Genomic DNA, 26,747 nt, shown 5'->3' with positions numbered 1-26,747 from the left:
TGCCGCAGAAAGCTGATGTTGTATAATTATCATTATCTTTAATGAAAGTCGCACTTAGAGCTGATTGTTTAGCACTTGTAGAAACCTGTGACAGAGAACAAAACTTCCTGCAAGCGAATGCCACTTTATAAATGTGCCAGAAAACCAACGCAGGCACACACACCCAAAAATCATTTACATCATTAGAACATGATGAAAAGCTGTTGGAAAAGTGCAAAGGCAAAATAAAGCCCACAGCTGAACTTCCATCCCTTGTGATGCTCTCCTGGCTTGGTGTTTGTCCTATAAATAAATAATCTGTCGGTATCAGGCAAATAGTGCTGTGTGGTATGTAAGTGGTAATGTTATTAATGATTGGGGTAAAAATCAAGCCATTCTCGTTCAACATCTGCTCCTTAAAGGTGAGGTGAGGGGTTGTGTGGTGGCTGTACGGGTCTGGGGAAGCTCGCTTCAAGGGCTGTGGATGCAGCCAGAGGATGCTGATCCTTCGCTGTTCAAAGCTGTGGCGCTGCAGGAACTTGACACGTGAGAGTTTTGATTTCGAAGGGAAGCCTGATGCTGAGTGGGGACTCCCACCTTTTGTCTGGATCGACAACAATTGCTTGGTGAGTCCCTCCTGTGTCTGAATTCAGCTTTATGCTCTGTGTGCCTCAGACCTTCCTGTGAAGGGCAGGCTGCAGTTTTCTGTGCAACTTCTCTTTGGTCTTGTCTTGCTTGATGGTGCTGGTCTTTGTCCACTGGCTTGCTGGTGGATTTCTAGCATAAAACAAATAGGTATGCAAAGGAAGAAAAAGGGCAGCAGATCTGAGGAGGACCTTTTTTTTTCTAAATGGATCATGAGATACTCTGTGCCATAAGAGATACCTTACCCATCTAACAGTCCCAAGATTGGTTCAGTCTTAAGTGTTGTCTTAGGACTTAAACCGTGTCCTCGATTTGTGTCCAGTTGTGTTCCCACAGACTTCCTGTGTGACCCTGAATCAGTCATTTCGTTCCTTTGTCTCAGTTGGACTCGTGAAGTGAGGAGAATAACAACCGCGCTCCACGCAGATGTTTGGGGAGAGCTCCGTGAGCCCTGCTGGGGGAGCTTGGGGCTGGGTCAGAGGAACGCTTTTGTGTTCCTGCTTCAGATGTCAGGACGTCATCTTGGGCTCATATTCATCACATAATGAATGTCCCTACAGTTTCAGGTTATTGTGTTGTGGCTTGTGTGCTAATGGATTAATTTCAGATGTTTTCAACGTAGTTGTTTCTTCTCTTTGTTTCCAAAGTAGTCCTAATTTATTTAACAGTATTTGCCATTCAAGCTAACTGATTTTAGACAGATGTTTGTCTCTTGTGTTTTAGTCTAGACATCTATGATTTACAATCTGTAACCCATCTGGTGAATTGCCATGGGAGTATGCTTATTTTCAATACTTGAAGTATTGCAACATACTCTTTGCAAGTGTTTTTGCAGTAGCGGCTGATGAGCCAACCGGCAGAAAAGGTTTATTTTAGCAAAAGAATCTGACTTGTTTATTCGGATTAGGGCAGCAAAATGTTCTGGTTCTATTAAAAAAAAATCCACTCCAAAATATTAATTTGTCCCTAAGCTGAAACTTGACAAGAATATATGGGCCCAATAAAAAAATAAAAAAGAACAAAGAAAACCCACCTGGGAATGCAGAATAGTAAGAGACCTGAAGAAGTCATCTTCACCAACTTTCTGTGGCAGAGTATGTATACTTGTCTAATCTTTTATGAACATTTCAGTGATCTTTGTACTTCAAAAGCTTCTTGCTGTCGCTGGTGCTGCCTCCTGCACCAGTGTGGGGCGGCTGCGTGCAGACCAGGTGCTCGTCCCCAGGAGGACGAGTGGGACAGCTCTGTATGCTCAGGATGAATATCTTAAAACACAGCGCATATTTCGTGTTTGAAACATCAGGAATTTGATGTTTGGAAATTTAGTAACTCATACTTCTGTGAGGGATGAAAGTGAACATTTGAACTAGCTTCCCCTTCAAATTTAGATGTGATACTGCCTCTGCATAGCAGCTTGGGGTAGTGCGGTAGCTTTGGGCACAGCATGTTCAGTGCAACTGATACGCTGGAGCTCATTTCCTGTTCTTATGAGTTACTTTATTTCTAGAATATGCCCCAAACTAGAATACCACATCTGGGAGACACACAGCAAAATTGCTGCATAGAAATCTCGTGATTCTTGCTTTAAAGAATAAAGTGCTGTTGTTTACCTACAAATCTAACATATTTGAGCCTCCCTCCGTGTGTAGCAGGTCAAGTGGCTAACACAGGTAAAATAAACCACTTCCAAGAGTCTCCAGTGTAAACAGCAAAGGCTCTATCATGTAAATAAGCCAGAAAATGCTCTGTGAGCCGTCTGCTTTTGGCACACATTTCTGAGCATTTTAATTTGATATTTGGTTGAGTAAGTGTGTCTACACATGTTGAAAACAGCAGTCCAAGATCCAAGTGCTACGCATGTAGTTCATAGCTACGTGATTCACTCCTTAATGGTAGTAACGATAATACACTGAAACTCTGAGGGACAAATTTGTTTTTAAACTTGATTTTTAGAATGCTTCTGACAAATTAACTTGGTAATTTGTGCAGGGGGGTGAGTAAAGGATTGTTGTAATTTGTGATCTTTTCTAATGTAGTCACAGGACTTAGACAGCATATTGGGGAAAAAAAGGGGGGGAAGTCATGGAAGTCACAGAGGAGTTTAAGGGGCATGTTTTCCCTATGCAAAAGTATTCAACCTGCACTATTAAGCCCTGTGTTCGCATGTAGAGATTGAGGTAACTGCGTTCAATGGTTAAGCCGTGCAGATGCAGCAGGCTTCAGGCTGATACTTCTTTTGGATTTAATGCACACTTAAGTAGTCATTTGATGCTGGATCCAAGATCATTTGAAATCCATGGAGCTACTTCTATTAAAACTGAAGGGTTTGGTACTACCTTTGTACTACCTTTGTAAAGTGAAGGAAAGATTTCTACGCAACTGTGATCTGACCAGAAAATACATAGCTGAGTTGCAAGACGATGTGAATGTGCATGCAGGATTGTTCCTCTGAGGAGGAAAACAATGCATTTACAGAAACGTCTGTGTTGGAGTCTGGTGTTATTACGTCCTTGGTTAGACTCCATACATGCTAACAAGATCCCCTTTTCTGACCCCCCCATTAATCAGGGGATATTGTTTAGCAGCTTTGGCAATCTGAGAAATTCTACAAGCATGTGCTAGGCAGCCTTATATTCATATCCTTAACTGCTGATGAGGTTGAATTGAGAAAATGGACAAATACCTGCGCATAAGCAGTTTAAAACTCCCTATATCCAGCTGCATTTGTGTATGAGCCCCATGGCGACAGCCAAACGCTGGGTGCTTTCACTAACCCCTGTGCTCTGACAGGCTGTATTGATACTGTTCTTTCTGCACCTTCCTCTGCTCCACCTCCTGTAGGTTGAATGCAGCATAGTTGGGATTTTTCCAGCATTCCAGACCTCTCCAAAGGTTTTTGAACGGCTGTCATCTTACCCCCTCAGGCACTTAATCTTGTAAAAGCTGTTCCTTCTTTTGTCCCTAACGCAGAGTAGTTTCAGTCTACAAATTTGTTCTCATCTGGGAACAACGTATTTTGGTCTTGGTCAGCAGCAAACTTAAGATCCCGTGTCTTAGTAACTTCAGCAGCCATGTGGGAGTTGACTCTTCCACTGCCTTTAACCATACATGAGTAGAGTAAGTAAATGCTACTACTATCTTCCTAAAACCCATTATACCTATTTTCATGGGTGAAAACAGTCCTATCGCAGCTGGAGAGCACGCAGGGTTTCAGCCATCACCACCATGGCCTGGCAAGTGTCATCTGTGGCATCCGAGCTAGCTCCTGGCTAGGAGGGGCTGCACCTCAAAGCTGTGGTGATCTTTGTACGTGGAAGCTCTTGAGATCCTGCTTGAAAGGTCCAGGACCCTATAAAGGGATCCGACCTGCTCGTGGCCGCCTGTGCTAGTGAGCAGGTTTGTTCTGTGGCCTGCAGGCCGGGCAGAGCGCTCAGCACCGCTGCTGTGAGGGGGGACAGGCAGGCCTGCGGTGCTTGTTGTTTTCCGTGTCACCACCTGATCTGGGTGCTTTGAGAATAACCAAGCGGGAAGGGAAGCCATGTGTGCCTGACAGTGAAAGGGAGCCTGTTTGTGCTTATTTCATTGAGGAAATTGTTCCGGAACAGCTGCTCGTCCATGTGAAAATGCAAAACCCTGGGTCCCTGCCAAGGGCAGCAAGGCCTGGGTCATTTGTTTTAGCAAAGCAGGCCAATTTGCCCTTTAATTATCTTTACTTTTCGCTCGGTCACAGCTCTTGCTCAACAGATTCACTTCCTGAGATGCACCCTGTGTGTTGAAAGTCACAGTACCAGTTTTGCTGTGAACATAACGGTTTTCCATGGATTAATTAGAACTGTTAAGCTGTATAAAATACAGGGCATTTACCTGGCTGGGTTTCATTTTCTACTTAACTGGTGCAGTAGGTTCACTGTATTAAAATATAGAAGATTCTTCAATGTCAAAGTAAAACCCTGCCAAAATTACTATATCTCATATGGTTTCTGTGCTAATGCGGATATTATAGGATGAAATTGTAAGTCAGTATGTGTTCACTACAAGCAGGACTGAGATTTTGCTGAGCAGGTCGTGAACTTGAGCTTTCAGTAACTGGTGAGGATGTGAACTTCATCCTGAATCCAGCAGGGGATTGGGTCTTAGGATCAAGGTCTGCAACACAGGCAGTGCAAACATCTAGTGAAATGTGTCCAGGGGCTGGAACTGGATGTGAATGATATTCTGCAGTGGACATGGTTTAGCAAGAGAGAGAGAAATTCAATGTATTTATCTGTAGCAGTCAGGAAAGGAAAACAGTGCAGTGCAATGACCTCTTTGCCCTATAATGCTGCATGGAGAGGAAGAAACAGGAAAGATGCATTGCCACAGCCAGAGGAACTGAAATGACAGATTTTGGCTTCTGTAATGAAAAGAAGAAAACTAATTAAGCTGAAGAAACCTTTAATGTATGCATAAAAGGTCGCTCTGAAACAAGAGCAAAACCATACTGATTTCAAAATTGCTTTCATACAAGAATTTTTCAAGTGTCATGGACTGAAACAGGCTCTGGTTAGTCTTGAAAACCTTGGGGCAGAAATTCCTCAATCGGATTGTGACATGATTCCCGAAAGAATCAAAAGGAACAAAAGAGCTGGCAGTCCCCATGACAGGGCAGCCTCCTTGGCAGGGTTAGTACAAGGAAGAAAGTTGAGGTAGACTTGGATTCATCTGCAGTTTCACATAATATGCCGTAGTACAAGAAGGAATAGAGTAATTGTCATTTTTGTTGTACTGTATGTGCAGCTGTTTTTTGCTTTTTCTTTTTTTTAAGACCAGAGATTTGGTAAATGTTTTGTCATCTAGAAATGGTCAAAATATTTAGCTCCCACACCTCTGCTGAGTGGCAGAGCAGTGCCGAGGAGGCAGCGTGTAGCTGTAGGAGGAGGACAGGCTCTCACTGAGGCGTCAAACTATTAATTAGCTCTGCCACGCTATGAAGCTGAGTTGCTCTTGTACTGTCCCTTGATTACAAATACGCTGGAAAAATGAACCCTTGATGCTCTCACGGCTCGGGCAAAGCGTGCTCTGTCCCCAGCCTGGGGAGACGCCAGTGCCTGCAGCCTGCGAACTGCCGAGCAGGGGCAAAGGGGTTCCTTGCACCTGCGTTTCGGAGGCAGCCAGCTCTCCAGCAGCTGGTGGAGGTGCTCTCTGTTTACGATGTTGGAGCTCGGAGTGGAATTTGGACTCTGGCTTTGTGAGCAGAGGTGGCCAAATCTCTTCTGGCTCGGTTTCATTGTGAACTCAGGAGACAGCCTTCGTTTGTTAACAGGTTCAAAAACTGTTAAAGCGAGCTCCTTGCAGTGTACAGCATCCAGGTCAGAGCAGAATGACTTTTCCTCATGTAAACTAAAGTTTGTATTGAACCATGAGTTTCAATTAAAACTTGCAAGGCTCTAAAATACCCTAGGGGAAACTTATATCCTTCCTATAACTAATCAAGGAACATCCTTTTCTAAATATTTACATTTTAACAGTTAAAAATATTAAATTAAAAAAAATAAAATAAAAACATCATCACCATCACCACCACAAAAAATAGTTTGATTTAATTTAAACATTAAATGGGGAAGTAGGGAGTGGTTTCACTGCAAGAACAGACTTTAATAATTCTGGGGCTCGTCATGCCCCGGAGATGGGCTCCGTATATTACGCACTGCCACTTGAAGTTGTTTTGATACCATTGATGAGAGAGATGAAATAATGTATGCTAAAGTCATTTGGCTAGCCTTGAAATCAAAGCACTGGAAACAAAACCTCGCTGCAAATCACTAGGCTGTCATTCTTTTAAAACCTGTTATCCAAATGACTTTAGCAGTTTGTGGGTTGTGCGCAAGGTTAAGGATCATCTTGCATGGTGCACGTTTTGATGATAAAACACAATCTTTTTTTATTGGAATGGAAGTGTTACAGTCAACAGTATCAGTGTGGGAGTTTGATTTCTTCCTGCCAGTAGATTGCTACTCCATATGAGCAATTGGCAAAAGATTTTGCAGGACAGATGATGAGCCGTGCTGTTAAGTGATTCTCAGTTAGTTGTCGTATAGTCACTAGCTGACCTATACGTAGAAATTCCAAAACTGTTCCATTTTTAAATGCATTTCCAAGGCAGAGTACGCATTTTTGAGAGAACTAGGTGACCATACAAAGACAGCATTTTGGTGAGGGCTTGGAACAGATTAAAGGCAGTTCTTCTATTAAGTACTATCCACTTGTAGTAACATCTGAATTGTTGTACTTAAATGTTGGGTTCAGTTTTCTCATCTTACAAAGACATTTTTCTCTCAGTTTTTCAGGTTTGAGAACCCCCTGACAAGAAATGGGTCGTGTAACAATGCTAATCATTCATTTCACCCATTCTCAGGCACGTTTCATCCTGAGGAACTGACCAGCACTTGAAAATGTCATGTAGCTTGAACTCCCACAACAAAGCGTCGTCGTGTACGTGCCCATATGGGCTGTTACGTATGGCTGCATACTGCCCAACTAACGGCGGTGCGAAATTTGGCAGTGTGTGCAACCAGAGGTTCAGAAGGAAGTATAAAAACGCGTTCCTCAACAGCGATTCGTAAAGATTTTTTCTGATAGGAAAAATACATTTACTCAAATACTACTTCTGAAAAGCTCCCTCTGAACCAATTGTCACTTCATATTTTTTATGGGTTTAAGCAGAGCCATTTAACCGATAACTTCACCCCGCCAATAATTGCTTGCTGCTCACGCTGTTGGGTTTTTCCATGCCTACTGAAATTGTTGACTACGGGAGCTTTATCTGGGGAGACAACATTGAAAGGGCTATAGAATGAGGTGGGAAAAAAAAAGAAAAAGAGGAGTAATAAAGCCTTTTTTCCTAGTGGGGCTGTAGTATCGGCAAAGTTCCCTATGTAGTTAAGTACAGGGAAGCCTGAAGAGCAGCAGAACCACACGCTTGTGTAATGACTTCTGGAAGAATAAAAATTTAAACTTCAGGAGTTTTCACGTGCTTAATACACTTGATAAATTATCATATTTCAAATGGAGTTGTGACTGGTAAAAACCATATGTGCCGATCAGGCTATAAGTAACTGGGTAGAGAAAATGAGCCAGGATCGGAGAGATGCAAATGGCACAGGTAGGTTCCTGTGCGCAACGCGCGCTTTGCAAGGGTGAGGAGAGCTGCTCCTGTGCCATACACAGCCTGAAGACTACAAAGATACACATGGATAGCAGACGGCTTCTTTGTAGTTTAATGTGGATTGGTTTTGCTGATACCAGAAAACAAGCTGTGGCTCGCTTTGCTGCTGGAGATTTCACTGGACCTGGCCAAGCATTTGGAGTGGTCACTGCTGTGCTGATCGGCAACGCCCCAGCCATGACATCCCACCTGTGGCTGGAGCCCTGTAGCTTCCTTTTCTAAAATGTGACACAATTTGGAGGTGCTAGGTGTCTGAGAAGGACATCCAAGAAGGTTGTGAAGGGATTTTTTGTAGTGTTAGTGGAAACTAAAACTCCATTTATGGTTACAAAGTGCAGAGTTCTCTCTGAGCTCTTCTTAAGAGTTTGACCGTGAATGTTCTCAAAGCCTATGGCAAATGCAAGATGAAGAGATTAGTATAAACATTAGCATATGTAATAAGAAAGTAATTAAATTAATTTTTCAAAATAGTAAATTCTCACAGCAAACATCTGTTTGACGTTTGGGGGTTTCGTTTTATTGACTGCTCTGGGTGATGTTTCTGGTTTTAATGGCTAAATCAACGAGCAACTGAGTCAACGGTTTCCATTTTATCTGGACACTTTCTTGTAGCTGTGAGGCCGTGTTTGCAAAGCTGAATGATTATGGCACTTGCTTTGTTATACTTGTACTCAGTGCCTCAAATGGAACTGGCACGCTCAGGGCTGGATTTCAGAGTGGAAACCATAAGCTTCTTGCTTGTATAACCACATTCCAAGGTTAGTCTGAATAGCTGAGATAATGAATTTGGTCTTTGTGCATTCTTAAATAGATAGATAGCTTTTCGCATATGTGATTTTTGGTACAATTGGACGCTTTCCTTGGGAGCTGCCTAATTCCAGGCTGCACAGTTTCTGCTTTGTTCTGAGCTTCCATGCCTTCAGCAAGAATAACTTAACCAGATTTCAATATAGGAATTGTGGGCTGCTAAAGGACATATTGTGTTACTGCTTAATGCTGTATAAGTTGATCAGTGGGTAATATAAAGCCTGTGTTTTAGCTGTTTTATGATGAAAATATTATTTCAGCAGAATATATGTTAAAGTCATTGAACAATGATCTTATTCTCAGTGTGATGGCACAAGGCATTTTCCACACAACAGAAATGACTGGAGCTGGTCATTTTGTTATTGTAGGCTTCTAAAATAAATCTATTTTTAACCTTTTTTTGAGCAATTGTGCAATTTCTTTTAACTGAAAAATAAATCTTTTTTTTTCTCTCTTTTTATTAGGGCCAGCGGAGGTTCCCATGATGTCACCCAATGGCTCCATTCCCCCTATTCATGTGCCTCCCGGTTATATCTCACAGGTATGCTTCTGGAAGAACTAAAATGTATATAAATCACTCACATTGATCATATAGAGAAGTCTACTTGGTTGAAGTGTGATTTAGAAATATGAATGAAAAATGCTTTTCATACTCTTCCTCCTTTACTGACAGTACACACATATTTGAACAGGAGCACGCATGCGTATCTGCACACGCTATATGGTATGTGTACGAAGTGATGCCTTAAGTCCTAGTGTGACAGTTGTAAGGGGTTAGGAGACCAGTAGAAGTGGGAGAAGGAGCTATCAAATGTGCTGTTGCTCCTTGGTGTCATCCCAGCAGAAACTCTGCAGTGTCTCGAAAACTCTCTTTGATTTTGTTTTAAGAAAGATATGATTTGATTATCTATTTTGTATTTATGGAAGAAAAGTGGAAAAAGCTTTTTACAAAGGTGTTAGGTTTTCGAACTCTTGAGCAGCTACTTTAGATTACCTGATCATTTGTTCTCCTTTCATCTTCTGCAAAGCTTAGAGGCTTTCTATAGTGTTTTTTTTTTTGTTTGTTTTTTTAAAGCAGAGGAAGTACAAACAATACAATAAGTCTGATCATTTTTTCAATTTCATTGAGCTGTGTACTAGACCGAGAGTTTTATTAAAAATATGCAAAGCATTTCATATCTCCTTGATGGATAACATAAGAACTTTGGATGCATACATTTTGACATCTCGTTAAGCAGAAAATGTATGATGTCCTGGAATCCCTTCCCCTCCCCAGGAAACATGTGAGGTTGTCTAATTCTGAAAAATTGTGGATGGCGTCATGCTTAAATCCCACAAACTACTGCAATCACTCTGTGGTATTTTAACTTCTGAACAGAGTGAAAACATGCCTCAAGTACGGAGGACGTTGTTAACCTTCTGTCTTAAAAAGCATAGCCTGGAAGGCTTGGCTGAATGCTGGACCCCAGCTAGGAGCAAGTGCATGTGGGACAGCGGGGTGCCTGCTCCCAGCCTGCCTCTAGCTGGGTGCCTGGGTACACCCTGAGAGAGTATTTGCAATGCTTTTAGTGCTCTTCATGGGCTCACCTAATTTAACAGAGCCCACATCCTGCAGAGGCTTATCCAAGGGACGACTACAGCGTATGACAAGTGCCAAAACTTCTAAGAACCTCTGCAGTACTCCCAGAGTGCAGCTCCAACTGATTGCATATCTGGGGGATTGTCGCATATTTTGGCTGCTCCTGGATGTGTGAGTAGCAGCTGCAAGAAGGAAGCGTGGTTTTGCTTTGCTCTGTATCCAGCAGGTGGAAGGACTGCTGCCCAGGGAAGCAGTTGAGTCACACCATCCCTCGGGAGGTCTTCAGAAAACGTGTAGATGTAGAGCTTAGTGACATGGTGTGATGGTGGACATGGCAGGGCTAGGTTAAAGGTTGGACTGGATGATCTTAGAGGTGGAGCAGTAAATTGTGTTCACTCCCTGTGTGTGTTCCGTACCACATGGGGCTCCTCTCTGTGAGTGCTACTTACAAAAATGTACAGGACTTGTAATGCAGACTGATTTCTCTGTTCCTCATGTTTTAATAGTTGAGAAGCCATTTGGTTTTATTTTTAAAGGATTTGCTCTTCCTTTGAAATAATTTTAACACCTTTTTGTTATTAAACTGCTTAGACCTCTCAGTACTAAGATAAGTGGCTGAGTGTAGCTGAAATGCTTTCAACCAAGCGATCAAAGTCTTACAGCTGTACCTTTGTCTGAACTTGGTTCCTCGTCTGCTTTTTGTGATTCACCCTAATAGTCCCACTAAATAAACCTTCAAGTAGTTCCTTAACCAATAAAAAAAAGCCTCCTCTGAAAAAAAAAAATAAAATCCAGGTAACTGGAAATACGCTGTAAAGTTTAGGAGAAAACAGTGTGTATTCGGGGCTTTTCAGCAGCAGAGTGCTTGTTCTGCTGTGTGGAGAGTGAACCTCTTGCCTTTCAGATTGCTTCATATTAAATAATAGTTGAAAGTGTGTAGTAATCAAATCAGTTCTTATTGTAATGAAATCTTTGTGCCTTATTTGCTCCTGTTGCTTTGTCTCATAGTTAAAAACGCTATTTCACGATGAACAATAAGAGCACAACTTAAATTTAGAATGGCATGGGAAAGGCTATAAAAAAACAAATTAAAGCACTCCGAGATATGAATCAAAATACATTTGATTTTTAGTTTGATTTGTCCCCAAAGCATATAGGCAGAAAGCAGATACCCCGGCGGAGAAGTAGCGGTGCTATTAAGAAAAGACATGAAATCTTTTTTCCGTTCTGTAATGCCAAGCCTTTTGGAACTGTGAGCTTTAGCCTTAAATTCTGTTAGTTATCTAGTGATTGCTACCGTGGATTTGAATACTTCAGTACCTCTTTGGTACTGTGAAAGTGATCAGCAAAGGGAGCGGGCCGGAGGCTGCGTGCCCTGCGAGATCAGCTCTGTTGGAAGCAGGCGGAAATACAGAACTCTATTTCTAGACTTCAAGGGCCGTATTAGTAGTCATGATCGGAAGCTGGGTTCGATGATGTTAATGAGATGTTCTTGATGATGAGGCTTTGCCAGGGTGGAAGAAAACAGTAGAAGGCAAATACACACAGCCCATATAGATGTTCCACGGGATGGTTTTTCTTTCCAAGGCAGGCAAAGTACAGCCAGTTACTCTGCATTTGCTTTTCAGCAGACGAAGCTCTGTGCACCTCTGGCAGGTGTGAAAGATTGTATCAGAGTGGATGTCTGCAAATATTTGTTAGCTAAGGGTTAATAAAATACAGAAGAGGAACAGTTCCCTACTGTGCTCTAGGTGGACAATATTGCTGCTCCAGAAGTTAGTTGTGGAAGCTGGCACTGAAGAGAAGTTTGTATTAAATTCATGCAACATCAACAACTTTGGCTGTAGCTGCTGAACTGCGGAGGAGAAGGGAGCAGCTCCTGCAGCGTGCCAGGAGCCGGGCACGAGCTGCTAATCCCAGGCCTGGCTCCGAGCTGCGGATGGAGCTGCTTCCCTGCCACACAGCGGGGCAGGCGGGGAGCGAGCCCTGTGCTGGGACGCAAGCGTGAGGCCACCTTCCCTTGGGCTGGGGGCCCAGTGCCTCCTCCTGGCTCCTGGGGCGCTCCAGCCTCCCCACATCAGCACAGACCAAAGGTTGAAGGTCGTGATATGGATGCTGAGCTGGGGACATCCTCCTGCATTTTTGTTTCAGCTTTTCATGGTGTGTGCTAGGGAGGAGGGAAGGAGGACTTGGGTTGTTCTGATGGGAGCTTGAAAAATGGAAATATCAAAAGCCATGCTCGTGAACTTGCTTGCTTAGGGCTATTGGCTGAGGACTGCTCGCACTTAAGTAAATCTGGAGTAATTCCACTGAGTTTGAGGAATTACTCATATGTAGTTGGACATGAAAAGTTGGCATGAAACTTCACTTTTGGTTTTATTTACAGAGTTGTTAATATGCAGTCTCTGCCGCAGATATTTTAAGGCTAAAGCACTCAGGGAGTGATCCGAGTGTGAAGTGTGCACAGTGCTGATAAGGCTGCTCTGGTCAGGAGGCAGCGCTGGGGTCGCGTAGGCTCCACTGCACAGCTCGAGCCATTGTCCTGCGGCTCAGCATTTCTGCATCGAGCACACAGCATCTGATGGAAACAGACCATGACTTCTAGAAGGAGAGAAGTCTTTAAATGACATTTGAAGTGGTAGAAAATCCATCACATCCTCAGGATTTTGTTTCTGGTAAATTCTCACGTGCTGCTTAGGGGCATGGTTTAGCAGGTAATATTGGTGGCAGGGGGACAGTTGGACAAGATGATCTTGGAGGGCTTTTCCAGCCTTAATGATGCTATGACTCTCTACGTTGGGAGGTGTTCTCATCCAAATTAAATTCATCTAGCATAAGCTTTTAGCCACAGACTCCGTTTCTGTATGGCTTACTGCTCACAGAGCTTCTCTTTGTATGTTGGGGGCTGCAACCAGTTGAGTCGCCCTTGAACAAGGTGATCCTCCCTAACACTGAACACCAGGAGGGTTTTGCGGATCTCAGACGGAGCAAGCCATGAAGTGATGAGCCTTTTCAGTTCAAGAGTACCGGCCCTGAAAATGTGTATCCTTACAGATTTAAAATAGGCCAGCGTTTTTGCCAGTGTTACGGATGTTCACCCATGCTTTCCAAGTTGAAGGTACAGATGTAACGCCGGTGTTTGTACACAATGAATGACAAAGATAGTGATGCCAAACTTGTCGGAACTGGCATGATCTTGGATTGGCATCCTTAAAAAATTAAGTGAATAAATAAACTGTTGACATCTAAGTTCCTTGCAGATGAGCTCATTCTGTACTGTTTTCTGGTACAGATTGATTTATGAGCGAAGGTTCAACGTAGTTTATGAAATTCCCGCAGTACTGGTCATGGTCTGCCCAGTGGCCGTGCTCCAAATGTCCTTTCTGAATCTTGCACACTAGGTTTAATGAAATAATACATGTTTTTTTTTGAAAGGGAGTGGAAGTGCATTCCATACTACCACAGTGTGCCCATTCAGTCTGTGTGTGTTACAGAATACAACGGTGGTATTCCTTTAACCAGAACTTAGAAAAACACCAGTACAGCTTACCTTTACAAAATGAACACACCTCTATTTTTCCTGGGGGTGTAATGCTAAGTTTCAGTGGAAAAAAATAGAGAACTTGGAGGAGCGATATACGTAGAAGATGCAAATTATTTCGGTTAGATTGAGTTTTCATAGCTACGGTGATGTATTTAACGTAAAACAAATAACATAAAAAAATACTATTCTCAAAACACGGCAACCAACGAGGGAGGCAACTTTATTGTGTGTGAGTGATGTTCATCCAGATTCTCCTTAAAGATCACGCAGCCAGCTTAGTAATTAAGCTTCTTAATATATGGCAATAACCGCACAGAACTACGCTATAATAATACTGCTACTGAAGTGGCATGCCTGTTACACCAGCAAGCACAAAAAAAGCCAAAGACAATTTCACTAGTAACTGTTTGAAGAACACAAAACAATGACAATTTGGCTCTAAGTGCCAAATGCTCAGAAATATTTGATTTCTGTAAATGTAAACTGTTAAAATTAATGGTAACTTTCAATGCTGCAGTTATATCTAGAGACCTCAGCATTGCTTCTGGGCACTGGCTTAGAGGCAGCTTGGTAGCAGTGCATTTCCTGACAAATTTATGATCTTCGTGATACCGTGTTAAGCAGATGCAAAGAACTGCAGCTTTCTTCTTAAAGTAGCAAAGTTTAACCTCTCTGCTAAGTTACGTTATTTACACTAACGGTTGAAAACTCATTTACTCTGTATTTGATAAATTGAACAAGTGTCTTCTCGCAGAATGGCGCTGCTAAAATTTACACACTGCAGGTTTTATAAATCAGAAGGTTTCTGCAGTCTTAACCAGCCCTGGTTTGGTAGTTACTTAATGCATATAAAACCTAATCCATTGGATCGCCAGTTTTACGACCTGTTAAGGACAGGATATCATATTTAAAGGTTGTGTGTGCATCTTCAGAAATCTACATATCTATCTATAAATCCTAGTTCAGGGAGGAAATGTCCTGTAGGGCAAGGAGATAAAGTAACTTTTTGCAAGATCCCCTGTGTCTCTGCATTCACTGGAACACATGCGCATGAAGTAATGAGCATGCCGTAAGCTTTTGTGGCCTGGAGGAAACAAAAGACATCAGTCTCAGCTTCTTGACGAAAGTCATGTGGAAGGCTGGCTCATCCTCTGCTCTCTGGCTTTTCTCTCACTACTGCTGATGTTCCGCAGCAGCAGAATTTCATCAAGAAGGCCATCAAAGAGACTTTGAGGCTTCCTCCCTGCTTTCTAGAAGATACTTCAGGAAGAGAAATTATAATAATTCAAGTATGGGTTTACATGAGGTGCTGCTGCAGAGTGCAGGCTTTCTGTCTAAGTCTGCTTTTTAACATATTCATCTTTCATCTAGGTCACAGAATCCATATGTAGTCTGCTCCAGATGCACAGATAAGGTCTTGAACCTCTCTGGAACACTGAAATCGTCTCTGAGGCTTAGCCTGGTGAAAGCCGGAATGAAAACCTCACACGTCAAAATGCAGGAACTTTGCTATCTCAGCTAAGTTAGAAGATGATTGAAGTCTGAGAGGGTTTCTGCATTTTCATACAGAGCCTTAAATAAATTGCTTTACTTTTCAGTAAGTAAAGATTTCCCCGTTCTCTGAATTGGAGCAGAACCCGGTAACAGAGACTGGAGGCCTGACAACGCAGCAGTCAAAATGGTGTGCTGGTCTGTCGCTGGCGTTGAGCTGTCTTTTGAGGACTCTTCTGTGTCTTGGAAATTTAAAGCTAGCAGATGACAAATTGCTAGCTTAGGTTGTAAAGTTAGAAGTTAGGAAAAGTACTTTGAGCTAAACAACTCCTATTCTGGTTATTCAGCATAGCGAGCAACACATTTTTTAATGTGAAACATCAATTACCAGTGGCTAAATTACTTTCTGGAGAAAATTTCCTTCTGTAAGGAAGCCAGCTAGTCCATAGAGTGTCCACGTCTGTGGTCGCAGCCCATAGCTGACAGGCATAAATTCAGATAGCCCTGGCGTCAGTTAAGAACTGGGTCCGCTAACACTGGTTGAGTTTTACCCTGCGTAAATTGCACAGATGATGCCTGAGATGTGGACTTGTGTTTGCTGGAGCATTGCTGCTCTCGGCTCTAGCACTGTTTATTAAACAAGGCTTGTCACCCTGCAAGAGTCAGCAGAAGCAATTGTGTTGCCATGCCATGATTGCTTCAGCTCAGGGTATATCTGCTAAACGATTTTTTGTGGTTTGGGCTGGGGCACCATGATGTTACTGGAGTCAGTGGGGCGTGGGAATCTGTCACAGGTTTTCTTCTGCTGATGCTGCTGGCGAGGTTGGACGTCTCCAGCAAATGTGGTGGCAAACGGCTGAAAGTGGCAGCGTCTTCTGGCAGATGCTTAAAATCTGCTAGACTTCATCTGCCCAAAACCTTAGCGTGGGTTGTCTTCATCAGCACATCGGGAAGCTTTGTTCTTTGTCCTTTTGTCAGGGCTGCTAATGATGGGACCCTAAGCTGTGCCGTTCACTTCCCTCACACAATACACTCACCCACACGTTATTTATTCCCTGTGTGTCATCAGTCAGTTTAGAAAAAGTAGTTTGTGACCAGCCTGTTTGTTGTCTGACACTAGATTCTGCTTCCTTCATGTTTTTCTGCCTTATGCGTTTCTACACACAGAATCAAAGTAATACTAACTGTTCTATGTGGCTGTATTGTGAGGTTCCAGAAATGGCAGAAGGGTTTTTGAATAAGCTTCAAGAAAAGCTTGGCTCGTAGGTCTGGACCGAAATTGGGCTGGTTGACTGGTCTCCAGAAATACAGCTCTGGAAAAAATATAAGCTGAAAAACTATTTTCAGCCTAAGCACATTTCCACCTTCCTACATCTGTTTTTACATGCTTTGACTATGGTCTTTGGGGCCAAGCTATGCATATTTGAGGGTTGATTTGCATGGACTTATAGACGAGCTCTCTAGCAGAAGAAAACTTCAGCCCCGTGGTTTGCTTTTAAGAGATACGGTTTGCTTTTAAGAGATACCTGTTGTGAACAGAGCAAATCTTTTGAAAAAGGGTGTCCACACAATGCACTCCTGCAGCTTACAGCTCTCTGTGCACACACAATAGCAATGCCAGTTAATTTCCAACTGTTCCTTACTCTGTACGCCCTCAAATAGCCCTGTCCAAATCAGTAGCAGAAATGTGATGTGCAGAAGGTAAGATTGGTCCTAATGAGTACTCTTATTTTGGTGCCTTCTATTCCTTTCTTAATTGCTGTACTCTCTAAATACGGGGTATTTATGTTGTCCCTTACCCACGTAGTTATCACTAGCAATAATTAGTCTCCCATTGATGAGTGTGGCTCTCTGCGCCTCCAAAATAAAGGCCACATCACCGCTATGGTTGCTTGTGCTGATGGTAATTTTAGAAATGTGCTTATGAATAAACCGAAGGACCAACCGTTTTCTAACGGGAGAACAAACCGTGACCAGTGCTGTTTTAAAACTGTGTTCACTTCAGGTGCCTCATAACGTGAACTCCTTTCCCTGCCTTCCCTTGCAGGTGATAGAAGACAACACCGGCGTTCGGAGGGTGGTGGTTACCCCGCAGTCTCCGGAGTGTTACCCTCCCAGCTATCCCTCGGCCATCTCTCCCACTCACCACTTACCTCCGTACCTGGCGCACCATCCCCATTTCATCCACAACTCTCATACAGCGTTTTACCCTCCTGTCACTGGACCTGGGGACATGCCACCACAGTTTTTCCCACAGCATCATCTTCCCCCTACAATATATGGAGAACAAGGTGAGTTGGAAGGAAGCACTGGCGTTTCACAGCTGTATTAGGGGGATCTAAGGGCTGGCGTAACCAAGAGTGGCAAATGGATTAGAGAACTTAGGAAGAGGTTTTCCCTGCAGGGATTCTTTAAGTGCCCGAGCAGGAAAGTGTCAGGATGTGTCACCATCCAGAGTCCAGCAACGCAGGACAGCCCGATGTTGCAACTCTAGGTTGCAGACACAAAGACAATTTTAACTTAATTTGTAAATACAGTGGGAAACAATTCTCATCCTGTGTCCCAAACTGGAGCTGTGACTCACGCTGATTGTTCTGCATTGTCACGATGCAGCATCGTGCAGAAAACCCAAAGACAAAATTTGTCAGTCCTGGCTTGGGAATGAGGGTGGAAAAGGAGGGCTAGATCCGAGCAGGACTTGCCACAGTCATTTCCAGTGGGAAAAGCCGAATACCGCTTCCTGTTGGCAGCGATGTGCTTTCTGCCCCCCAGCAGGTCACAGCCACAGAGGTTTTCCAAGAATTAACAGGCATTTTCTGTTTGTTGTTCTGGTTGAGACTGGGCATTAAGTCACCGAAAAGCACCGTCTGAAACCAGAGGGTAGCGTGGCAACCCAAATCAGGCCATAAGTAAATAATGGCAATAAAAGGAGTGAAAGCAGCGTATTTCTGTCTGAACTGGCACTGTTGTGTCTCTTCCATCCTGGAGATAAGTCTTGGTGTAATCTGAAAGAAGGCATTAACCAAAAAAGTAATCAGCAAAGGTTCTTGAGATGCTTAACATGGAAATCAGTTCTGGATTCATGATTTTACTGCCAAAATACATGGAGTTATTACACTTTGTAAAGAATATGCAAAAGCCTTATCACCAGAAGTAAGGCTTTTTTGGAGAGGGAAGGAAGAGACAAAGAGAAGTATCTAGTGATGCTACTCTTTGAAGTTTCTGTTGACCTACAGACCTCATCCTCTAAAGGGGAATGGACATTACAGCTGATATTTAACTTCCTTTTCCTGAGGGAAGGAAATGGGAAAGTATCACCGCAGCCCATCAGATGAATAGGTGAGGAATTTTTCTCTTAAAAAAGGAACAGTGCAGTTTGTCAGAGAGTTTAACAAAGTGTTGCGTGCAAGCATTGGAGCGTGGTAGGTAAACATAAGGGCTTTCAGCTGCTAGCGAAGTAGATGTTGAATATTTCTATAGCCTACGGATACTAAGAGGCTGTTTTAACTTAAACATAATTTTAAAAAAAATATATCTTTGATTGCCTTACTGGAATGACCTACACTTTTGACACTAAAATAATTGAAATGGTGAGTTTATATAATAATACTCACGAGTTTAAATCCATCATTTCCCATTTGCCCAATGGTTTGTACTGTAAACAAAAAAGTATTTATTTCTATCATGCTAACCAGGTAGTTGATGTGAGAATCTAAATATGATTGTGTAACCAGAAAAGGAAAGATAAAGGACAAGACAGCAGGGAAATAGAAAAGAAAGAATCTAGGTAGTTGAAACGACTTGGAAAGTTATAATACAGCACACATGGTGATCTCAGCTTAAAAACAAGGCTACTGATACTGGGCAGGATGCCTGCTTGCTTCAGAAGTGTGTATGGTAACTCATGAATGGGTGTAGCAAAATTGTAAAGAATATATTGAGGTGGGGAATGTATTTAATGTTTATCTGAAGTATGTGTGTAATATCTGTGGTGTTTTTCAAGCTTTTTTAGATAGTCCATCTTTTCAGCTCCTGTTCTAAAACCACAGCTTTCCCTTCAGGCTGCACTTCCGTTTCTCTCCTTAGGCAGGAGGGACTGACACAACTGCAGCTTGACACCAGGGCATCTCAGCTTATTCTGTCCAGTCAAGTTCTGGGGAAGAATCTGCTGGATTGCTTAATGAATTTAGGAAGGCTTTTTTCCAAAGCATTAGTCTCCCTGGACTTTTCCTTGAAACCTGATTGCTCCAATTACTGTATTTTACTTCTACATACACATTCATCCAAAGAATTACGAAATCTCAAACAGCACGTGAGCACACTTAATATGATGAAAAAAATTCATCAATTCTGCAGAAAAGCTTTCTTAGAAGAAAAAATAAATGGCTTGTTGTAGAAGTAATAAGGAAACTCTGGTATTTAATTTGGAGATGGTCAGGAATCTGGTTTTCTGAAGAATTTTGTTGTTGTTCTGACTTAATGTGGGCGAATTTCTTTCATTTCAGAAATCATACCACTATATGGAATGTCCAGCTATATTACCAGGGAAGATCAGTACAGCAAACCACAGCACAAAAAACTCAAAGACAGGCAGATCGATCGCCAAAACCGTCTGAACAGTCCTCCTTCATCCATCTACAAAAGCCATATAGGCAGCTGCACAACTGTATATAATGGTTATGCAAAGAGCCACAACGGAGCAAGCAGTGGAGGCGGCGGGGGGGCACCAGGAGTAAAGAAGCCAGAGCGCAGAGCAAGAAGCAGCCCAAAGTCTAATGAACAAGAGCCACATGGTAAAGACAGTTTTATTTATTTTTAATTCCTTTTTATTGCACCTTTCCGGCTTACGACCGGCCGCCTGTATATGGATCTAGTAACTATGCCAAAAAACACTACCACCCACACATAAAGACAGTGTTAATACACTATGACCTTAAATATAAGCGTTGAGTTTGCTCTGCTATATTTGTTCTGTAAGATGAACCCGTTGCCTTCCTATCTTTCATGACTATTCCCAGGTAGCTGTAGCATCATTCTCTTCTTATCTGTTAGAAACAGGAAGGAGAGCTGTTTTGGCTTACACTGTGTGTGTGTGTAGATTCAAGTCTGCCACTAGTTAAAAATTTGATGATGCTGTGTTGCTGCTTCCAAAACTGCCGAGTACCCTGGAAAAACTATAAAAGGTATATCATATGTAAAGAATAAGAGTCTTGATTTGGAAAACGAGGCTAACCAAAAACCTCTTGAGAGGCACATAGGAATGTATGAATTCAGAGTAAAACTTGGAGAAAGGTGCGGGAGAACTGAAGGCAATAGGTTCCTTTACAAGGATTTGTTAGCTGAGGTTCGGGTGTGTTTTATAGCTTATTGTTCCCTACCAGGTCGGCGTGCACTTGGGATGGCAGCTGGCAGGTCTTTTGTGTGTGCTCGGGTGTCAGAGCGACCTGGTAAGCCAGCTTGGGACAGGGGCAAGCGAGCAGCTGCCTGGCAGGGTGACTAGGATCCCTGCAAGTTCCTGGAGCAGGAGCTTACTCACTGAGTTAGAGGTTCTGCCTACTGCTGCATTTAGTAGAAACCACATTGGATCACCAGATAGTGCTATCACGCAGCAGCTTCAGCCCTCCGGGAGCTTAGCAGCCTGCACTGGGCATCGTGGCATTGCTGGATGGGGCTGCGCCGTGCCCTCGCAGCACGATGGGCATGCTCCTCTGCTGGCACCAGGGAGGGCAGCTGGAGTCCCTGCCTGTGTCAGCAGGGGATGCAGACCTCTGTGATGGAGCAGTGGACGACAGGCATTTCTGCTCCTGGGTCTGGTACCCGTGTATCTGAGTAATGCAGCTGCCCAAGCATCATTTCTCAGCAGCGATTTCTTGTAGATGTGTGTTGCTTCTTGCCAGGCACCTCAAAGCAATCTCTGTTATGACTACAGCGAGGTTATTGCACAGTGCCATAAGAATAATATTGGAGCAAATGTTCATCATACAGTGCAAGGACAACTTTACTTTTTCCAGATTATGGGACAGGAGATATTTAAGGTAATGACGTACTTTTCCATAAAATACCCACTAATTGCATGTATTATGCACGTAAGTGCTCCTGGAACATTCTGCCTTGTGTCAATACCTTGCGGCTCCCTGATGACGCTCAAAGAACCCGGGTTTTTTCCAAAGAGCTCCTTTTTGGTGGTGGAAGAGATGGGGTGACAGCATCATCAATAGTGCTAAAACTGAGTAAGTGAATGATGCTGGAATATGTAAATGATGTGTGTTTCCCCTGACCTTTTTCAATGACAGCATGGTGTCTTTCTTTTGGGAGACAGAATTGTAAATAAAGATTTTTGGCTTATGCTAGAAATATGTGATTGTAAAATTTAAAAAAAAGAAACAAAAACCAATGGCTTATAATTGAAAGGTTAGCAACTATTCTGTGTTTGTTGTGGTAGGATGGACAGTGTCTTGTACAGATCGAGGGCTTGGAGGCCTGTGAAGGTTCTGATTTGAAACCCATACTGCTACTTTTCTGCAGAGTTGGTTTAAAACCTGACCGGGAGTGGAGGCATTGGCTGTTTTTTCCTTTTTTTTTTTTTTTTTGGAAGGAGCCTCGCCATGTAAGAGAGCTGTAAGCGGAAATCCTGTCCCATTCATGCTGTCCTTTATGAATTTCAGTCTGAGTCACTTCCTTCTCATGCACTCGGTGGTTCGCTCCTTGGTCATGGAATGATCTGCTAGCTGGGAAGCTTTGTGTGCGACCGCAAGCGCGGTGGGAACATAAGCAGTTTTAAGCATTCTTATAATGCTTTTGCCTCTGTGCTACTAAAACATATTCTCTTTCAGATCAGATAAAATCTTTTTTTAGCTCTCACTGAAGTTTTAAGAACCTAAGATAGGCAGAACTAGAGCACTCCCATGAGCAGAAGTGGGAAGCGGGAGGTGGAGCTGGTGCGTGCATCCTGCCTGTCGGCAGGGTGGGCTCTGGGGCACGGCTGCCAGCACAAACAACCTGAGCGGGCTGCGGGCAGGCAGCTTCACTGGCACCTGAACGTACACCTGGCTTGCAGAAGCTGTCTGTGCCCATTCTCTGCCCTAGAACAACAGAGAGGCTGTAGAGGGATCATAAGCCTTTGTAACGCTGTTATCATATGTGCACAACCAGCCTAAAACCACAAAGGTGGTGCTTTCCTAGAGCTGAGGCTTTGCACGTCCGAGTTTGTGCACTGAAGCACACTTGAGGTGTCCCCAGAGGTGAAAACCATTGCTTATAGCCATCCCTGCCTGCATCGCTGCTGGACATCTCTCAGGAGATAGGACTACCTCCATGTGCTCGTTCGGTTGAGGTGAATGTGTCAGGAACACCTGGAAAATGGGCTTAGCAAGAGACCATTCTAACTAGAGTGGTTTTACTTCGAGAACACTTTAAAAGTACTGAACTCAGCAAAACAGAAGTACTTAAGTGAGTCTTCCTTAAAACCGATCTCTTTTCTTGCTTCCTAATCTGCTGGTTACAATTTTTTTCCTTTTTCCAACGTGCACGAGGCTGACATTTCCATATAGAAAGCCTCGTGCTCCAGCTCCACCAGCAAGGTGCTGACACAGAGGTAAAGTTGGCTGGTGCCGTCAGCCGGGGCGGATGCTCCCAAGAACCACTGTCAGCAAGTGTCCTCGAGCCGCGTGGGATGTGCTCAGGAAGCTGCTGGGACGTCATGCAGGGTGGATGACAACACAGGAAATAAATGGAGCTGGCGGGGTTCTTGGTTCAAGCCCATCCTGATCTCCGTTTGCTTTGTAACATTTAAATATATTTAGAAAAAGGGTGGGGATTAATTTTATTTTTTTATTTTTTTATTTTTATTTTTTAATTGTGTCAAGTTTGACGACTCCAGTGCCTGCGAATTAAAGGGAAATTGAGGGAGATGTGATTCAGTGCGGACAGGAACCAGGCGAAGTTCCTCCACTTACTCATTCTGGATCCTGCCAATTCTTTTCTATTCTAGTCCTGAATCGGTTTTGCAAGTTCATTGGGCTGTGTATGTATCTGTATCTGTACGTTCTACAGATTTAACAGCTTAAAAGAGTAGTTCCTTTATTTCTGGTCCCTGAAAGCACTGGGGCTGAGAAACACTGCGGCAATAGATGTAATGTTTATGTTCTCTTAGCCAGGAATTGATGAATGGAGTGAGGAACAGGGAGCGAGTGTAGTGACAGGACAAGGAGTAACAGTTTTGACAGAGAGGGGAGGTTTAGATTAGACATCAGGAAGAAATTATTTGCTGTGAGGGAGGTGAGGCACTGCCCAGGCTGCCCCGAGGAGCTGGGGCTGCCCCATCCCTGGCAGTGCCCAGGGCCAGGCTGGGTGGGATTTGGACAGCCTGGGCTGGTGGGAGGGGGCCCTGCCCATGGCAGGGGCTGGGACTGGGTGGGCTGTAAGGTCCCTTCCGATCTAAACCAGTCTGTGATTTTGTACATACTAGTGAGGATATTTGTTATACCAGCGTAGCAATGTTCTGCTGCAGACATATGGAATACCCCTACGTAAGTGCAGCTTCCTCTGGTTCCTTAAACCAGTATAAAATTGTATAAAATGAGATTGAACAAGATTGTCCCCTGAAGACAAGATGTCAAAACTGACACAGTGATATTTTATTAGTAGCATGGCAAAACAAAGAAACACTCCAAAGACTAAAATGTGTTTGTCAGGATACGTGAATTTTAGAACTGTAGTGAGTAATGAAATATGAAGTGGTATTTACTGGAAATGGAAACATTTTGGATCTTGTGAGTGTAGATCATCACATCAGAAATGTGAATCGTGCTACTGTTCTTGCTGTGTTTTTTACAGTTTCAACAAACAATATTACCTTACAGAATTGTTTAGATTCATGTCTAATTAGGAATATGCATCGTGTTGTGTGTGCATTGTTTTTTTATATTTTTAATAAGTGAGAGGAAATAGGATGCATTAATTAGGGCACTCATCTGACCTTGAGAAGCCATGGTTAATTTGTGGCACCAGGGAATTTGCAGTGTGATATTCTTGTGCCTCTGCCTTATCTGCTGCATCATGACAGAGCTTGTGTTCTTCTTTGGTTTTATTTGGGTATATGGATACTTCTTAAACAGCTTCAGTTTAGTATTTTTGCCAAGGTAATAGGGTGTGAAATTGTTTGTCCAGGCAGAAAGCAAACCGGTTATGCGTTTCTGATGTTAACGTGCCGAGTACACCTTTGTGCACCAGAGCTAGGTCTGTTAGCTGGGCCGCACGGATCCTGCACCACAGAATACTTTGTGATAGTCATGTAAACTATCCACTTAAGCAAGCTCCTACAGACTGAGGGATGTATTAGAAACACTGACATCATGCAGAGTTCAAGCAAAGTGCATTCCCACGTTCATGTCAATCTGTACGCATGCAAGAATTCATCAAGATCGGGCTTAATTTATGGCTTTTCTTCAGCAAAAAGAATCGCTGAGATGCTTATCCAGTTTCACTGAGAAAAACACTGTACTGAGGGAAAAAAGATAAATCTGTTTCCTCTTCAGCCTTGAGATTTGACTTACCTTTCTCCATCAAAGTCCTATGATGTAAAACCTAAATATCACAAGTAAGACCAGTGATACTGAAAAACAAGTCCAAGCCCTGTGCTAATTTATTCTTTCCCTTGGCCATGAAAGAACCAGCTTCATAACTTAGGCACTAGAATTTGTTGGTAACGCTCCTATTTAGATGAGAATCTCTTGCCTTTTAATTTATTTTCATGATGCTCTTCCATCTTGAGTCTCAACTACTTTGAAAGGTGAACGTAAATACATTGAACTTGATTGCATCCAGACTTTCTGTACCTGAAAATACAAAGCAAGCATCTGGTAGCTGTGGATGTTTTGATTTGGCATGGTTGTAAGCTCCTCCACGCTGGTCTCCTGGGCTTCCACAGCTCTGAGACATAACTAGGGGAGAGTGGGTGACCACGGTTCCGGTTGCATTTTCAGTGTCATTGCAGAAGCTCAGACAAAATAAACCTCAACTGCAGCTTCCTAATCTTAATAAGCAAGCTAGACTGTTAGAAACACAGCTCAAAGTCCATCTAGGTAAGTGTACAGTAAGGAAGGGAGAAGTCAGGAGCCAGGGCTCTCATTTGACTTTACTAGTGACTTAAAAATCCTTGTTTTATTTTTTCCCCAAGGCTGTTTTTTCACAATCCTCAGCAACCCCTCTAGACCCTGATATTATTTGTCCCATCTGCTTTCATCCCTCCCTTGTCTCGTGTTACCACTGCCAAGGGGAGCTGGATAAGCTATCTGCTCCATGATTTATCAGGAAGTTGGTGCTGAATGACGTAAGGCACAACCTCTTCCCCCAAAGGATCTTCATATTATCTCAAGAATTTGCAGCTTCTGCTGCAGCCGACAGTCAAATCCAGAAGAGTGAAATCTGAGTCTGAGACTTTCTCCTAGGAGTTTACGTAATTTATGGATAGCTAACCAACAGAAAAAAAATATCAAGCACGTTTTCATCCTGCTTAAATGCTTGGTGACTAAATCCCCATGTTGGGGAGAAGTTACATAAAGGTCACAGAGCTTCAGAACAAGATAAACAGTGTATTCTCACCAGTTAGCAGGAGATAATGTGGACCACCGACAAAGGAAGGGAAACAAATTTCCCTTATTTGGACATATCTGGGACATGGAGCCAGAAGGGAGAGGGTATTTATTAGTGAAGAGGTAGAACATTTCCTCCCTCCAGAGCATAAAAAATAAAACGCCTAATAATTTAATGAACCCTATTTGAATGCCCAGATGTTCTGAACAATGTCTGTTTGTGTATTCATCTGGATTTACAAAGCCAATGAATTGAAATTTCACGTCCCACTGAAGTTAATGGGTTTTGTTTATCTACATCTCTTACGCTGTGCTACAAAACCAATCACTGAGTTTTCTTTTCTGAAGAAGGATGGAATTTGATTCTCAGAATTTTGAGTATTGCAATTAAAAAATGGATACACTTTCTTTCAGAATGAAGCAGCCATTTCCATTTCCTCCAAGGTTTATTATAAAATATTTTGTCCTGAAGCTTGAGGCTTTGTTTTTTGTTTATCTTTTTCTGCAAGGAGCTGTGCTTAAAAGCAGCTGCTTTGATTTACTGATTCATGTGACTGTTGTCTGAATTTCATCTCGGCAATGAAATCCAGATCAAGTTGAAATTCCTGTAGCTTTGCTGAAGCCTTCCCAGTGAGCTGTAATCAGGTGGATATTTCTGAGAAATATTTTGAATATTTCAAAGATTCCCAGTGGTGAAAATGGTTGAAGTATCTGAGATTGTATATTGTCTGTATCCCATGCAGTACTGCTATTGGCACAGACAATTCTTCCAACTTATTAGTTATATGGTATGGGCACACAGACCAGGGATTTTTACTTATGTCAGAGACATGGGAGGGTACTTAATATCATCATGGCAGCCTTTTTTATTAAAAATAAAAAGATGTGTTGTAGGAATTTAGCACC

The 26,747-nt window shown here is 42.8% G+C and overlaps 1 protein-coding gene across 1 annotated transcript in view; it reads left to right on the top strand.

The window, feature by feature from the left end:
• FNDC3B (fibronectin type III domain containing 3B) overlaps positions 1-26,747 on the top strand; it is a 178,688-nt gene that overhangs the window by 74,187 nt on the left and 77,754 nt on the right. Inside the window, exons 4-6 of the mRNA XM_035334452.1 lie at positions 9,100-9,176; positions 17,297-17,540; positions 19,755-20,042. Of these exons, the coding sequence (XP_035190343.1) occupies positions 9,100-9,176; positions 17,297-17,540; positions 19,755-20,042 (609 nt within the window). The remainder of the gene's footprint in view (positions 1-9,099; positions 9,177-17,296; positions 17,541-19,754; positions 20,043-26,747) is intronic.

This window comes from Oxyura jamaicensis, chromosome 9, assembly GCF_011077185.1.
Source record: "Oxyura jamaicensis isolate SHBP4307 breed ruddy duck chromosome 9, BPBGC_Ojam_1.0, whole genome shotgun sequence".
NCBI classification, from domain to species: domain Eukaryota; kingdom Metazoa; phylum Chordata; class Aves; order Anseriformes; family Anatidae; genus Oxyura; species Oxyura jamaicensis.
Note: the sequence above shows the minus strand (reverse complement) of the source record. Positions and strands in the feature narration are given on the sequence as shown.